The sequence below is a fragment of the Lygodium microphyllum genome, chromosome 7, assembly GCF_053477565.2.
Source record: "Lygodium microphyllum isolate KBCC chromosome 7, Lygodium_microphyllum_v1.1.10, whole genome shotgun sequence".
NCBI lineage: Eukaryota > Viridiplantae > Streptophyta > Polypodiopsida > Schizaeales > Lygodiaceae > Lygodium > Lygodium microphyllum.
Window position 1 is genome coordinate 87,626,148 of NC_141141.1, and position 15,709 is coordinate 87,641,856.

Here is a 15,709-nt window from a genome sequence, read left to right on the forward strand (position 1 = left end):
GTTAGTCCTAAGAAAGAAGACTACCTCAGCATTTCTCCTAAGGATAAGATCCTATTTGAGAAAAAGAATACGCAACTAATAGATTCAGTAGTTTATTATTGTTTGAGGTAAGGTCTTTTGCTTCTATTTGTTTATAATGAATTTTTCCAAGGGTCCTTATATTGCACTCATTCTCTTATTCATTCTTTACTTTGTATACAGGGCATATGTTGCTTCTCTTACCATTGATATTGCTAAGAGTATATCTGTTATTGATCCACTTCTCTCTATGGATTTGTTTTCAAAATACGATTCAAATATTGCAAGGTCTTTTAAGCACTTTGATAGTGTCACAAACCATCATATTTTTTTCCATATATTGAAAGGTATTTTCTTCAACATTTTATCTCTTGATGGTTTGTCTTTAGGGTTATTTCTCACTTGTATTTTGGTTTATAGAGAACACTAGAGCCTAATCTATATCGATATTCCTGCAAGAGAGGCCATTTTTATAAATTATCTTTTAGGAATCCATGGCCAATCAAAGATGTATTGTCAATAAACACTCTTTATTTTATCCTTTATTGGATAAAGTTTATAATACTTGCTAATAAGTTAATATGTGTAGTGCTGCTAGACTAATTACTACTCACTTGGACTCTAGCTTTGAAATCATTGATGATCCTCAGAGACCTTTCAAGTTTTTGCTTCAAGAGGTCCCATTGCAAAATGATGTACATAGTTGTGGCTGGAGAGTGGTGTCAAATGCTTCAAGGATAATAGATTCAAAGTTACTGAATGTAGAGGGGGTGAATGTAAGTCTCCTATGCTTTATCCTTTTTATAGTGAAAGTCTCTTGCTACTTCAAATAACTTATATACTTTGTTATAGTGCAGAGACTACCCTGAGTCATACATATGGCGGATACAGGAGAGGTGTATTGAACTAGTTTTAGATATGGCAATTACATCGGTGGACCCAAATTCCCCTCTCCCAGCTAAAAATTCCAAAGGACAAGCAACAATGAAGGGAAAGGTAAGAAAATGGAAACCACCATGAAAAAGAAGTCTCCAAGGTCCAAACAAAAGGGGCCCAAAATGAAGGGCATGCCTAAGCTTTCTCCATTGAAATTTAGTCCATCTCCTCTAAAGCCCAAGGAGAAAAGAGTGCCTGAGGTAATTAAGTTCTTCAAACAACCAAAGAAAACACCTACTAAGAGGAAACTAGTGATGGCAGATGAAAGTATGGAAGATGAAACAACTTTTCCAAAGAAGGAGAGAAGTCTTAAGGGTGGAGAAGCTATAGATCAAGGAGAAGCTAAAGAACAGCCTGAGGATGGAGAAGCCAAAGATCAAAGAGAAGCTAAAAAATAGCCTTATAATTATCAATTTGTCTATTTGTAGTGAAGTAGCATTCCCCTTGTAAATACATCTATAGTGCAATATTCTAACCCAAAATGTAATGATATATCATTTTGATCTTACCCATGAAAGATGATTTTTTATTCGTAGAATCATAAAGAATTATAAATCTTGTACCAAGTCTTTCCTATTAATTTGTACTGCAATTTTGTAACTCATGATATAATAAAATCATTTTGGTCCACAAACGACAATTTGTTATTCACAAAATCACTGTAAAGCTTATACCAAGATTTTTTTAAATAGTACTTATCAATGTGTATAATTTCATGTTTCTGGCAGCAATATTTGTGAGTAAAAGAAAGATTCAAAATTATTTATACATTCATATTTATAGTCCGAAACTCACAACACTAAGAGGCAAACAACTCATACATGATACAAAGCTTTCATCTCTTTTTCCAATTACAACACCATTTACCTTGAACTTATATCCAAGAGTAACATTCTCTAGAAACTCCAAGGTATCTCTTACATCCTTAAGACTCCACTTTGAAGCAATATTCACCTCCTTTACTTCTTGTGCGGTAACTTGCACTATAAGTTTCAATGTCTTACAATTAATATCTGAATCTAAAGGAACCCAAGCACCCAATCTAAGTTTGTATCTTTTGTAATCAAAACCCATGATAAGAGATTGTCGATATATATTATAGGATAAACCCAATGATTGAGGGCACACATTGCACCTTATAAGGTCACCTTTGTGGTCAGATTCCTTGACTTTCCAACATAGACCTAAAATTTTGTCCAATCTTCCTTTGAAATTTTTCTGTTTAGCCATGAAACCTTTGTCTGTTGTAAACATGTTGTTTTAAAGCAAGCTACAAAAACGTGCAAGGGTAAAAACCGCGATAAGCGTACTCTTCTCGAGATCCTTCCAAGAGTCATAACCTTTTGAATATCTTGAGCAATTTTGAGTTTAAAACTCTCCATTATTGTTGCTTCATTAGTCATCTCCTAATCCAAAGATGAGAGGCTTGGTAATTGCAAATCTTCAAGGTATCCGTACACACCTGCTCGTGAAGGAACCACATATTGTGCATAATACACAAAAATTCCACTTTCATGAATAAAACTCATGGTCTAATCAGCATAAATAATGTCTGCAAATTCTTTGTGAATGGCGTGGAATGTTTCGTTGAGGCTCTCCACAGGTTGCCACTCAAAACTTGTTGATGGAAAGATATCTACAACCAACAATCCATTATTTAGCATATGCTTCAAACAAAACCATATACTCACATATATTTTACAACTCAAACTTACAGTGTGCTTGCTAGGAAAAACATTCTCATGGAGCCAAGTGCATATCTCTAGCCATGTTAACATGTTGTACCAAAGCAAACCAACCTTGAGGCGTGGTTTTGAAGGCAAAGATACTTCCCTTCCAATGATATTTGATATCCCCTTGTTTTGGTTTTTTCACTCTGTGAGATCCCCTGCAAGATGGTAGCATTGTAACCCAATCATTTATAATAAATGTTTTAGGCTCCCGTTCTCCGTTTGCACTCTTGATGTGCTTGGTGCAAGAGTTTATGGAATGAGAAGGACGCCTTGTGGATGCCTTTTAAAAGACAACGAGTCTGCTGACAATGTGCAGAGAAAGAAGCCTAAAGAGAGAGGTCAAGGAGACAATTTAAAAATACTACGAGCGCCAAGAACTTCGAAAATTCTCTCAATTTTCAAAATGGTCTTAATTAACTTAACTTTTTCATGTTTTCGTCAGAGGTTTTGTCAACTTTTATTAGTTAATAGGGGCCATTGGGACTATCAAAACTTGTTAGGGTTTGAAGATTTCGACGTGATAAAATCTCTTTGGTCCTTTCCTTAATCCACGGATTAACAAAAGTGTCATTTTTAACGTTTTTTGGCCCTAATGTATTTCTTCATCTTGTTATTTAAAGATTGGTTCATGGCACTTCAGAAAGAGATGAATTGTACAAAAAGAGTTATGCAACACGACTTAGGGAGTCAAATATAACATTACACGAGCTAAGCTTAACATATGTACCCTGCCCTTGATGTTCCCTAAGTGTGTTCTTTTTTTTGTACCCTTAGAGTTTTCTTCTTTTTTTGCCACACTGGAGGTGAGGGGGTACTAGCCAACTATGATCATTAACTATCACTAACTTGAGAATCCATATGTGAGGTGCAAGTATATGTGTGTATGTGGCATTTTTTCCTTTTTGAAGTATAATTTATTCAATGATATATTGTCTGGATATGGAGTGCAAATACCATAAGAGGTGAATAAACTTGGCCCTTGAGTTGAAGATACATGTAAGTCTATATTAAAGATTGAGAGCTAACGAAAGCATTGCCTTTAACTATCACAATTCAAGGGTATCTGCATCAACCAATAATTTTTTTTGTGGCTTGTTGCAATTATTATTGTTGATGAAACCAAGCTCAAAACTTGTGAAATATACTTTGTAAGATCCATGATCTCTTTTTTTTAAGTATTTAATCGCTTTCCTTGAAGAGGTGGGACATGAGTTAGGTTGGCAAGGTATTGAATTAAGTAGTGAATCATAGCCTTTAAAGTTGGATTATGAAGAAAAAGGGAAACCCGCATAATCATTTTCCTTGCTTGCTCCTCTAGAGTCACAAGGGTCTAGTCAATGTTTCGTAGTTTTGTCTTTGATTGAGTTGTATGGTTGAGGTGTTGAGATGAAGGTGATAATACCACACAATTTTTTTGTTAATGAAGAATACGAGAAAATAGATGATGCTTCCTTGCTAAGCGCTACTATGATCCTGAAAGCAATCAAGTAGTCCTTTAGTTACTCACTTGGTATAAATGCTACCATGCTGGCATTTTCAAATGTCTTGGAGTGTTGTCTATGAATATCTATGGCATGTCCTTATGACTTACCATATGGTTTTTATTGTTTATAGACACTAGTATGTAATGAGATAAAATGTTCCATTGAAAGCCCAAAAGGTACTCTTCATTCTCATTTCAACGCGATACACGACAATAATACAAGGTTTTATTTACAAACTACACGCCATACATGAAATGCCGAGTTGATTGTGTGGGTGCGTGTCATATGGAAGATTCTAACTTGAATATGGGTAGAGTTGTGACATTGGTGATCCCGTCAATAATAACTGTCGATGGCTATGATCGTGTTGTGTTGTCTCCCTCTGTTACTTATGTGACATGAGTCTGATGTCCTGTGCTTTATTGTGTTGTCCCATCCAAAACTTCCATCATCCAATCATCCAAGTTTGTTCCATGTTTATGCTATTCTCATCATGTTCAATTTCTACCCATTCAATATCTGCCCATTCAATATCTGCCCATTGTGCATAATGACATTGTTGTTGCCATCAATTATAGTTCAAAACGAAAGTTTGACTAAGTAACAAAAATTAGCTTTAGTTAAGTAACTAAATTCAACTTTAGCCTATTGCTTGCGAGTTGACAAATTTCTTCAACCTGCATGAAAGCTTTCAATGGACTACTTCATTACACGTTCAACTTTGTAATCTTTTTTTTTTCTCCTTGAAAATACAAAAATCCCTCGAAAGTTATCATTACTTTGCTTTTCATCACTAAAATTGCTCGAACGCTACACTCTTTGCTTTTCGTCGAATGTTGAACAATGTGGGACACCGTGTTATAAGCATCATACTCGTTTGGTATGCTCATGTTATGAGCCTCGCACTCGTTTGTTGGCACCATCTCATTTGAAAGCATCGCAGCAGTAAAGAAAATCGAGATCGTCGATGGTAGCAAAGAGTCAAGTCGGAGTAGCATCACACAAGCTTGCTTATCGTGGCAATTAGGCAACAACAGAAAGACGCATGGGGCAACAAAGTATATGGTGTGCAACATCAGCCATTGGCAAGTAGGTCGTATTAGCGCACGTATTAATGCAGTTAACATAAGTTAACGTAGTTATTTAAACGTATTTAGTTAGTGTATAATTATTAGTTAATTAGTTAAACTTATGTAGTAGTAGTAGTATTAGTTTATTGGCAGTATTAGTTAGTTAGACTTATTAGTAGTATTATTAGTAGTTGTAGTATCATCAGTTAATTAGTTAGACTTAATAGTAGTTATATTAGTATTAATTAATTAGTTAGAATTATTAGTCTATTAGTAGTATTAATTAGTATTAGTAGTTGTACTATTATTAGTTAATTATTTAGACTTATTAGTAGTATTAGTATTGTTTTATTAGCAATATTAGTTAATTAAACTTATTAGTAGCATTAGAAGTTGTAGTATTATTAGTTAATTAGTTGGACTTATTAGTAGTATTAATAGTTGTGGTATTATTAGTTAATTAGTTGGACTTATGTAGTATTTGTACTAGTTAATTGTTAATTAATAGTTGTAGTATTAGTAGTTAGACTTATATTAATTAGACTTATTAGTAATATTAGTACTAGTTAATTAGTTAGACTTATTAGTAGTTTTAGTAGTTATAATATTATTAGTTAATTAGTTTGACTTATGTAATATCAATAGTATTTATAATGGTTAATAGTTAATCATTAATTGTAGTGTTAGTAGATAGACTTATTCGTAGCATTAGTAGTTGTAGTATTATTAGTTAATTAGTTAGACTTATGTGGTATCACTAGTATTTGTATTAGTTAATAGTTAATTAGTAGTGAAACGAAAGGGAAAGAAAACGATCTTTTGAACTTATGGAAAAAACGAAAGCGTAACAATCTTTCAAATGAAAAAATGAAACCATATATCTTCAACAAACAACATATTTTCAATGGATAAGGGGGATGGCACATTCTTTCATAATTATTTAAATACAAAGAAACATGTGTCAACTCTTCGACATGCTACATAGCATGTTTTTTTATTTCATTTAGTTTGTGAAATATTATTAATGTTTATTTATTTTAGTATTTATTGATTTTATTTATTTATTTATTTAAATTACTATTAAGTAAAAAATTAAAAATCATCATTCATGCATGTAAAGAGATAAGTTTGCTTTTTTTAAATATGTAATTACAAAGTATAGCATGTTGTTTTCATGAATAAGTATAGTGTAATTGAATGATTAAAATATATTGTTCTCATCAGCATCGATGGACGATACGCAAAAACAAAGTCACAACATCCTTTAGGACTTCTAAAAAAATAAAAACTGTGGCTTGTAAAAAAAACAAACATCATTAAAATCATTTGTTGCAACTTGGTACGACATAGACAAATTCAAACCATCTTGGGCAACAAAATGTGAAAGCTATCATTGGAAGACTAACAATGTGCACATCATGTGATATAGTCACAATGCAATATCATGCTATCATCTCACAAAAGAACGATCCATCTACAGAAGAAATACAAGTAACAATGGCTTTGTCAAGTACTATTCTCATCCTTACATACTGACAACATGGAGTCAATATGATTATGACGAAATGCAACCATGTCTTGCGAACAAAGACAGAAACAAATGTGGTCTCGTTGTTACCAGACTACAAAAAATGAATTCTCAATGCAAAGTCATTACAGTTTCAACTATTGAGCATCATTGATGCATCCATCTCAATCTCTAAAATGACAAGAGCAATTGCAAATGAAACCATGGACTATCGATCTATTCTTGACAACCCTCTACTCTCTTGGAACGATGCATCGCTTTCACAGCCATCTACTAGAATTGGCATGACTACATCTGATATCGTGGATGTGTTCACTTTCAACATACTACATAATACATTGATCCAAAAGTACATGGTTGTAACAAAACATCCACATCCAAGGACAAGGCTTTGCATCCTCAACAGGCAATCCATCGAAAGGATTCTAGAACTCCATCGTGAAAGCTTTCCATTTGACCCAATGCTCCAAGCAAAACATAATAATAAAATAGGTTACAGTTTGCTCGACAATATAGTCGAGCCAAGTCAAGGATATGCATTCCAAAGAGCCGATCAACACAAGTTCCTATGCATCATATTACGAAATAATAACCGTCTCATAGAAAGAACAACATTTAGGACGGACGGTTTGTTGGAGAAGCTCGCCCTGCCTAGATATCACCTTGGAAAATGTAATGTTTTTGTTCTTATTCCCATTGTCCATGGTGCCTATGATGGCAACATCTATCTTAGTGAATAAATTAAGATACGGGTATCAACCTTGTTCTCTATGTACATCTTACACAAGCCTTACATTCTGATTTTATACCAACTAAAATAGGCTGGTTAATCACGAACAGCACAAGCACAACTTGCCTACAAAGGGACATTGACAACTATAGGCGCGCAAACAAGCACAATTCCAATGAGGAGGTCATCATGCACATCCTCCGCTATAGTGTTCCCGCTTCAATATCAGGATCCCCATCTGAGCACAGATGTAACTTGAAGGACCTTATCACAATGGTCAACGTATGGGGAATGCCTCATTTCTTCTTTACATTCACTACAAACAAAGTCATCAGTACAAGGTGGGCCGAGATTAACAAGTTGGAATGCATTGCAAAGGAGTTCAATCCTAATTTCTCATGGAAAGACTGCCCCGTCAAGTGCACCGTCCTCTTCCACACCAAGTTTCACCGTTTCTCCAATCAATACATTCTTGGTAGAGCTGCTTGCTTGGACACATACAACACCATGTCATTAGGTATGAAATTCAATATAGGAGCTCCTTACATGCACATGTCATCATATGGTTACATGAGGTAGACGTTGCAAATATAACAAATGAGATGTGCATACATTTTATCTAACAATGATCGCGTACTGCTGACAGTAAGCATGGGAGCAACTACAACTAGACTATGCAACCTAACCACCATGGTCCACTACCAATTCAAGATACTAGTAGTGCACAGTAATATCTAGTATAGCTACAAGAGATGGATGAATGCTATATTGCAATAAGAGAAGCCGATGCAATCATCATCGATGAGATATCCATGTTAACAAGGATAACATTCGATATAATAGTATGTCAGATAGTGAGCATATTCCAAGGCTCGCTACTCAGTCCATTCAGCAGCAAGAAGCTCGTGATACTATTTGGCGATCTTGCATAGTTACTTCATATTTACAACCATTTAATCCAATTCTGCAAACAATGTCATATCACCTCCTCATCATAACAAGCACATGGAAAGCACACACTTTCCAAACCTCAGTTCGACATGCACATGGCATGCTAGTCCTATAGTTTTTACAAGTGATAGGGCATCGTTGTTCAACAAAGCCAAAGATACATGAATGCTTACACTAGTGCATGATCGATGAGAAGGATGTCCTATATTTTGTCAAGCAGAAAACAACAATCATATGCACACACAAGGAATATGTTCACAACTACAACAAGTAAATTCTACACAAATACTACACAATTGAACAGATCCAAACCGTCAAAGTTCACACGGATGCAAATGATTAGCCAGCATTACAGACCTAGCTATATGACAAGAACTTCCACGACATAGAGGAGATAGCAATTGAGGTGACTACAATGATAACTAAGAATATTGACCTCACCATAGGTGCAATAAACGGTGTGATGTATATCTACACATCAAACGACAAAATGATATTAGGAATCTAGGTCATGATTTAGTCAATGAACCAACAGTGCACAGGAAGTACCAATGCAAGGCACCAAATAGCAAGTGGTACCATAAATCTGTATTCTCATTAACACTCACATACGCGATCATGGGTCACGAGTCGTAAGAAGCCATAGTCAACTAAAAAGCACTTCCAAACATAAGAAGCGTGTTCACACCTAGACTAGTCTACATAATGCACTCCCGCATAATCAAAATAAAAATTTTGAGTTATCATCGGCCTTCTAGATCCATCTACCTTCAGTCTGACACCTTTCTTAACACGATGGTTCAAGTAGAGAAACAACACAACTCAACAAAAAACAAACAAAGATTAAACACAGCACATTTCATCACACAATAATCTCATATGCTTCTTTTAACAAGCAATAAAGCAACTTCTAAACCTTCTTTCAAACGTTGTTTGTTAATATACTAATGTGTTTTCCTAATTATCTCCTCCTACTAATAGATTTACTAACATATTAATGTGATTTTCTCATTCTCTCCTTTACAGATACACATCACCCATCAAGGCAAAGATGACTCTGGATGAGATACGCGCAATCCAAATGATACCTAGTAAGTATAAAAATACAAATATATTTCTTCACCTAATCACATTGACCTATGCACACGTGTTCTACCTATACATTCAAAACCACAAGAACACACACCACCATATCGAGAACTATCTTGCAAATACACAAAATTGCAAGTACATAATGACAAACTAGATGAGAATGGCAATTATCACTGGGAAAAAGCCATCAACATACATCAACAACTTCACAATGTACAACGACCTCCAAAAATTGATGGCCACACCACTCAAATTCTCGACAACGAACGATGAGTTGCATCAGATGACAAGATCGCAACTAATACACAACCTCCTACAAACTTCGCAACCTTTATCTTTACTTGAAACAACAACGCTAACTCATATGCACTTAACATGCAAGACTTCTCAAAGACATACTGAACAAACTCGAACTTGAGTACAAAGACTCGATTGATAATCCACTACGAATAAACACCGCCCAAGCACTTTTGGACACAAGAACAAACGGCATTGGAACATATCCAAGTGAGCTGTTGCACTACTAATTTTATCATCTCATTCAACTAGTTGGTAGAAGTCACGAAAAAAAAAAGGCAATGACATACTAGAAGATTACATGAAAAAAAACCATTACAATCATGGTCGTGACAATCTTGCAATAACAATCAAGGCCACATATCTATTGAGCAAAGAGGTGTACACCAGAAACATGGTTACAACTCCAATCCATTCACCAATATAATCTACGTAATCGACAAGTTCTCAAACACGATTTCTTAAATATATTTTTTTAAAAGCAAAACTAAAAATATTAACTTCTCGCAGAAATGAGAAACCAAACTTCTATAGCGCCAAACTTGCAGCCTCAACCACTGCAAGTCTTGCCACCATCTCAAGTACTTTTATATTATCTGGCACCGTCTGCAACCAAAACCCACCAGCCACTTCAGAGGCATCAACACAGAGACACAAAAGAAAGTACTTCATCTACAACATAAGATGTAAGAAAATGGCAAGGAGTACGTAGGACAAACAACCAACATCAAGAAAAGAATCCAACACCATCGAAGAAATCCCGTCAAGAAAATGAAGAAAGACATAGAAACATTCCAACCGTTCGAGGATAACTTCGAGGTTAACAAAGAAACAATAGTTGATAGCATAAACAAGGCTAGGAATTTTGAGCAAGCTACCATCCATAAGAAAAATGCAACCGTGACATACAACCACCTATACGAACACCCAACAAGATGTAAAAAGTATTTTTTTAAAAGAAAAAACCTCATTTAACATAGCAAAAAAATGTGAATGTTCAAAATCATGATGATTAACTGAAGCTATATAAGTATACATATTCTCCTTTCGAGTTTCTCCATGTATTTAAACAACGCTAAACCTTATCTACAAACGTACTTCACTTTAAAACATGTCACATGTCTAAATACCATCAATAAAACTGCTACATAACAAACATGCAAGAATTGCATATGAACTTCGCACTCCTTTATTTAGCTACATCTATCAACCTAGTTTTTTTGAAAGAGTTTTTTCCACTCTTTTTTCTTATTTAGGTGCATATAGTGATTTGGGAGTTTTAGATGCACTTTTTCTCAAGGTACCGCTACCCCCCATACTAGTTAGGTGAATACTGAGGCATCCATATGGGATCCAACTCGAGAAGATCAAGAAACTCACGCACATGTGCTAGTATAACCAACTCACGCCTCATAAGCTGTTGGTGATTTAAAAGTTTACAAGAGCTTGCTTTTTCCTTTGTAGGTACATATCTTGAGATTTCATGATTTAACTATTGATTACAAGAGTTCCAATGGTGAGGTTTTTACAAGCTATGTTTGAACCAGCTTATGAGAAGTGCTTACTAGCTTTAGATATTTGTGAATCTACTCTCAATTCCAATTTCCTAATGTGTGTGTTCTTAATCATAGAGAGAGAGAGAGAGAGTCAGATTGAAGCATGAGCATTTATTATGCTTAATTCCGTGTGGTGAGAGAGAGGAGAGAGAGAGAGGTGTCTTCTCCTAAGTCGCCAACCTAGCTATTTTCCACCTGACATGAAACTTTTAATTTCGATGATCAAGAATAAATGCTCAAGCAACAATCTGACATGAAGCTCCTTGACATGAACAAGTGTCTTCATCATTCGTGTGATCCAAGGTTGAGGATTACTATTGTTTTCTGCATACTCTTGCATTTTTGGTACAATTCTCATTTCTTTCTACATCTATCCTCCTTTATACACTTTCCATTCTTCCTACACGACCTAGTGCCCAATACCCAATGATGACCCATTGATAATTTATTTTATGGACACCCCCATCAAACAATGCCTCTTGTGACACCTAAAAGGCCCACCCTCCATGGTCTTGCAAGCTTCCTTAAATGGCCTTTACTTCTCAAGACCATTTGGCTGCCCTTATGGGGACTCTATGATGTGTCCAAAGTCTATGTGGCTTCACCCACTAAACATGATTTCTTTGATAAAGACCTTTCAAAGGATGTGCATCATAATGGTGGGCCTATCCTTTGGTTAGATCCCTCTAGGTCCTTTTGGGTAAAGCTACATCGATACATCCTTAAACTAGTTTAAATCTTTCTTCCATAGCTCTTTAGGGTGATTGAGTTCAACCAACAACCTCATTGTCATTAGGCTAAGATTAAGGCTACGTACCTCCTTAGGAATGCTATTTTCTCTTCTATTGCACATTCTTGTTTAGTTAAGCTTTCCATTTTTGGCCTAGTACCAAAGCATATAGTTTCTAAATGAGGTATTTTTGGGCCTTGAATGCTTTGTATTCTCTCCTCATTGAGCCCTACTTCTTTAACAAGTATGGAGGTTTCCCCTCCCGAAGTCAAGCTTTAGATGTCCCTTGATGCTATCATGGTAGTTGCTTCTCCACTACAACTCTTTCAATTTAGGTTCTTCAACCTCCATCTACTTCAACATCAAGTTCTTACTAACTTATCAATATCCATGGTTAGCGGTTGCCACTATTTGACCGTTAGGTTGTCTTCTTGTCTTTGGCATCAACATCACCTTCCTATTATATCTACCCTTTATGCATTGCTATTTAAATCTTACTAATGAAAACATCTTCAATATTATTAATGATTTACTTAATTCTTACCATAACCCCATATATGTATCATGAGTAAACTATCAACTTTAGAATAAAATAGATTTCAATCAATACTTTACCATAGTCATGTATATGGGTTATGGGAAAACTATTATTTACAATACATTAGATTTTTTATTGGTACTCTTACCAATACTTTACCATAGTCATGTATATGGGTTATGGGCAAACTAATCATTACAATAAATTTAGATTTTAATTGGTGCTGTACTAAAACCCTAAACCAATGGCATATTTACCCATGCTAACCAAGCTCTTTAAGAAAGAGGCCAAGCCTTTGAAATGCAAGTATCCAAAATACAAACATAAACCAACCTAATCAACCACAATGCCATAGGTTCCCTTATGTGAATTGGAAAGCCTTTGGAGTAAAAGGTGCAATATGATGTTGCTCCTATTGCACTTTCAAAAGTGTAAGAAATCTACAAAATATTTAAGCAACCAACCTACTCTCATATAGGACCCACCTCCCATGGAGCCTTTATATCTATCCTTAAGGGTTTGCCATCTTTAGGTGCTAACTCCTAAACGTGTACATGTGACCATATCAACTATTTCTTTGTCTTGAGGATTATGCCCTAGCAGCTCGGTATTATCAACCATTTAAAGCTTAACATCAAAACTCCATTTAGGTCTGCTCAAGAAGCTGGCAACAAAATCATCTAGCTCAAGACAGTTGAGTTGATACACAAGCTTCACATTGTTGCACTTGCTTCAACCAACTTAAGGTTGAAACAATTGGACTGAATAGTACAAACAATTTGGGTATGCCATATACTTACCAATCTACAATTTAGGCTTAGCCATGTATACCATGACTTTGACAACCTACAGTTTCCGAGTTCAGTCCTGTAATTTGCTTTTTGAAGCTATGATTTCACTTAGCACTACACACGTCTACGCAAGTCTTAAAACCATAAGAGTTTGATTCATTGCTAATGTGTGAAGTATATGTGGAGGGATCATATTGTTAGTTTTAACTGCCTGCATGAATACACTATACCAGAGACAGAGAGAGAGAGAGAGAGAGAGAGAGAGAGAGAGTAAACCCTTGCAATACAAGCCATGAAAATAACATAGTATGCAACATCTGTCAAGTTCAACCATCACTTTTTATTGTTAAAGCATATATCAGGAGGGTTCTATGGAGGTTGTAGGTAAGGGATGAGTTTGGTTGCAAATTGAGAGAGTAGATTTAAAGAGTCCTGGCAAGAAAAAGCTGAGATTTGCTCTAAAAAAAATGGAAGATATGAAGAGAAATTAGCCAAACAAGAAAATAGCGCAATCAACACGGACTCAAGAGTTTACCCTTAAATGGGAGCTTCTGATAAGTAACTTAGTCCAAGTCTTTAAAAATAAGGCTCCAAGGGCAAAACTCAATTGGCCCTTCTCTAAAATCAGTTCCGTCTCTTATAAGCTACAAAACTGGAAGCCAGTGTCAAAATTGTGATCCCAAAGGATCCAACTAACATAAGATGTTGAAGCTCACTTCTTGAGAGTTAACAGTTTGCAATTCTTCAAATATTGATTGAAATGTGACCTCAAAAGAGTTGCTCTGCAATTTGAACTGCATTTAAGGCCGCTCCTTTGCGGATTTGGTCTCCACAGACAAAAATGTCCAGTCTACATTTCCACCAGACAAAAAAAAAAACTACTTAAAAGAATCTTTAAGGAAAGACGTCCTAAACCACAACCTATTTTATAAACCAAAACCTATTTAACATAAGGATGATTGCAGTAGCACAAGATTGAACCAAGGCCTTCAGTCAATGCAAGTGACTATTTGTGGAAAAAAGGAACCTGTTTTCTTTTCTCTCATGTACATTCTATTCAGATGCTTGTCACACTGGTAGGTAAAAGGAGTACGAAGTAAAATTGCAGTTGGAATACATGCACTTTTTATACAACAAAACAAGAGAGGTCAGCCAGCATACCCATAATTTCCATCTTGAGAAATATCATGCCTGATTCTACCAACAGCAACATCATCTTTATTGGATACCTGAAATTTTTACAACCATTTACACATTATAACAGTCAAAACAATCTCATTTTTGTATGATAACCGTCGGGAAAAACAGTCTATAGATTTGAAATTTTGGGAAAAAACTCAGATAAAAGGTTATGAAGAAGACGAACAAGCAGTTTATTATGAATAAACGCACCTCCAGAGGGGTGGGGAAGTTGTTGGAGGCCCTATCATCAACAACCACAACACCCTCGGCTTTTGAAAGCAACTCTCTAGCTGTTTCCTGCAATTAACGAGTTCTAAACATAATCACCAGAGCATAAAAGCATAAAGGTAGTATTTCGAATATATCAAACATAGAGCCCAGTACCTCATCCAAAGGATTCTCAAATTGAAAATTGATACTTTCAGCATGTGCTCTCATTACTGGTACCCGAATACATGTAGCAGAGACCTTCACATCTGGAGCATTCTGACCCATACAATGTGATCTTAGAAACAAGAGACCAGAAACAAATCGCAATAACACAGCATGTTTTCAACTTAAGCTACTAGTTTTGATCATGGTTCCTGGTCTAACATATAACTGCTGAAGAAGCAGAAATATTTACAGTAACCCAGAAAAGTAGATTTTCACACATATCGACAAAAACGGTGCATCTGATACTCTTTTACAGTTAGCTACTGATACTTTTCAAAATGTTATCTTGATCTATCAGAGCTCATTCTGGAACTTGTCGTGTGCACCATCTACCAGCAGCTTGTAATAATTTCGACTACTTGTCTGGTCTGAGCTACTTTACATGTGCTCTAGCTAGTAACAGGGCAAAATTCGTCTTCAGATAAAAAATTCAAGCATGAATTGGTATTTACTTTGTCATGAGAACACATACCCAAATCTTCCTGGTCTCCTTAACCAGCTTCATTTCTTCTTCATTGTATCCATTGTGCATCACTGAGGAATTGTGGCTGAAAAGATTGAAAGCATACTGCAAAGAAGAGTAAGAGCATTATTAGCCTTCCAGTTTCAAAGATGCTAGTTCAGATAATGCATGCAGT

The 15,709-nt window shown here is 35.6% G+C and overlaps 1 protein-coding gene across 1 annotated transcript in view; it reads right to left on the reverse strand.

Moving 5' to 3' along the window:
* Positions 1-13,791: 13,791 nt before the first annotated feature.
* The window catches only part of LOC148033664 (semialdehyde dehydrogenase family protein), a 30,338-nt gene continuing 28,420 nt past the window's right edge, over positions 13,792-15,709 (reverse strand). The window contains exons 7-11 of the mRNA XM_087681586.1: positions 15,544-15,639; positions 15,021-15,122; positions 14,847-14,933; positions 14,616-14,683; positions 13,792-14,304 (exon numbers count right to left, since the gene is read on the reverse strand). Of these exons, the coding sequence (XP_087537712.1) occupies positions 14,223-14,304; positions 14,616-14,683; positions 14,847-14,933; positions 15,021-15,122; positions 15,544-15,639 (435 nt within the window). The 3' untranslated portion in view covers positions 13,792-14,222. The remainder of the gene's footprint in view (positions 14,305-14,615; positions 14,684-14,846; positions 14,934-15,020; positions 15,123-15,543; positions 15,640-15,709) is intronic.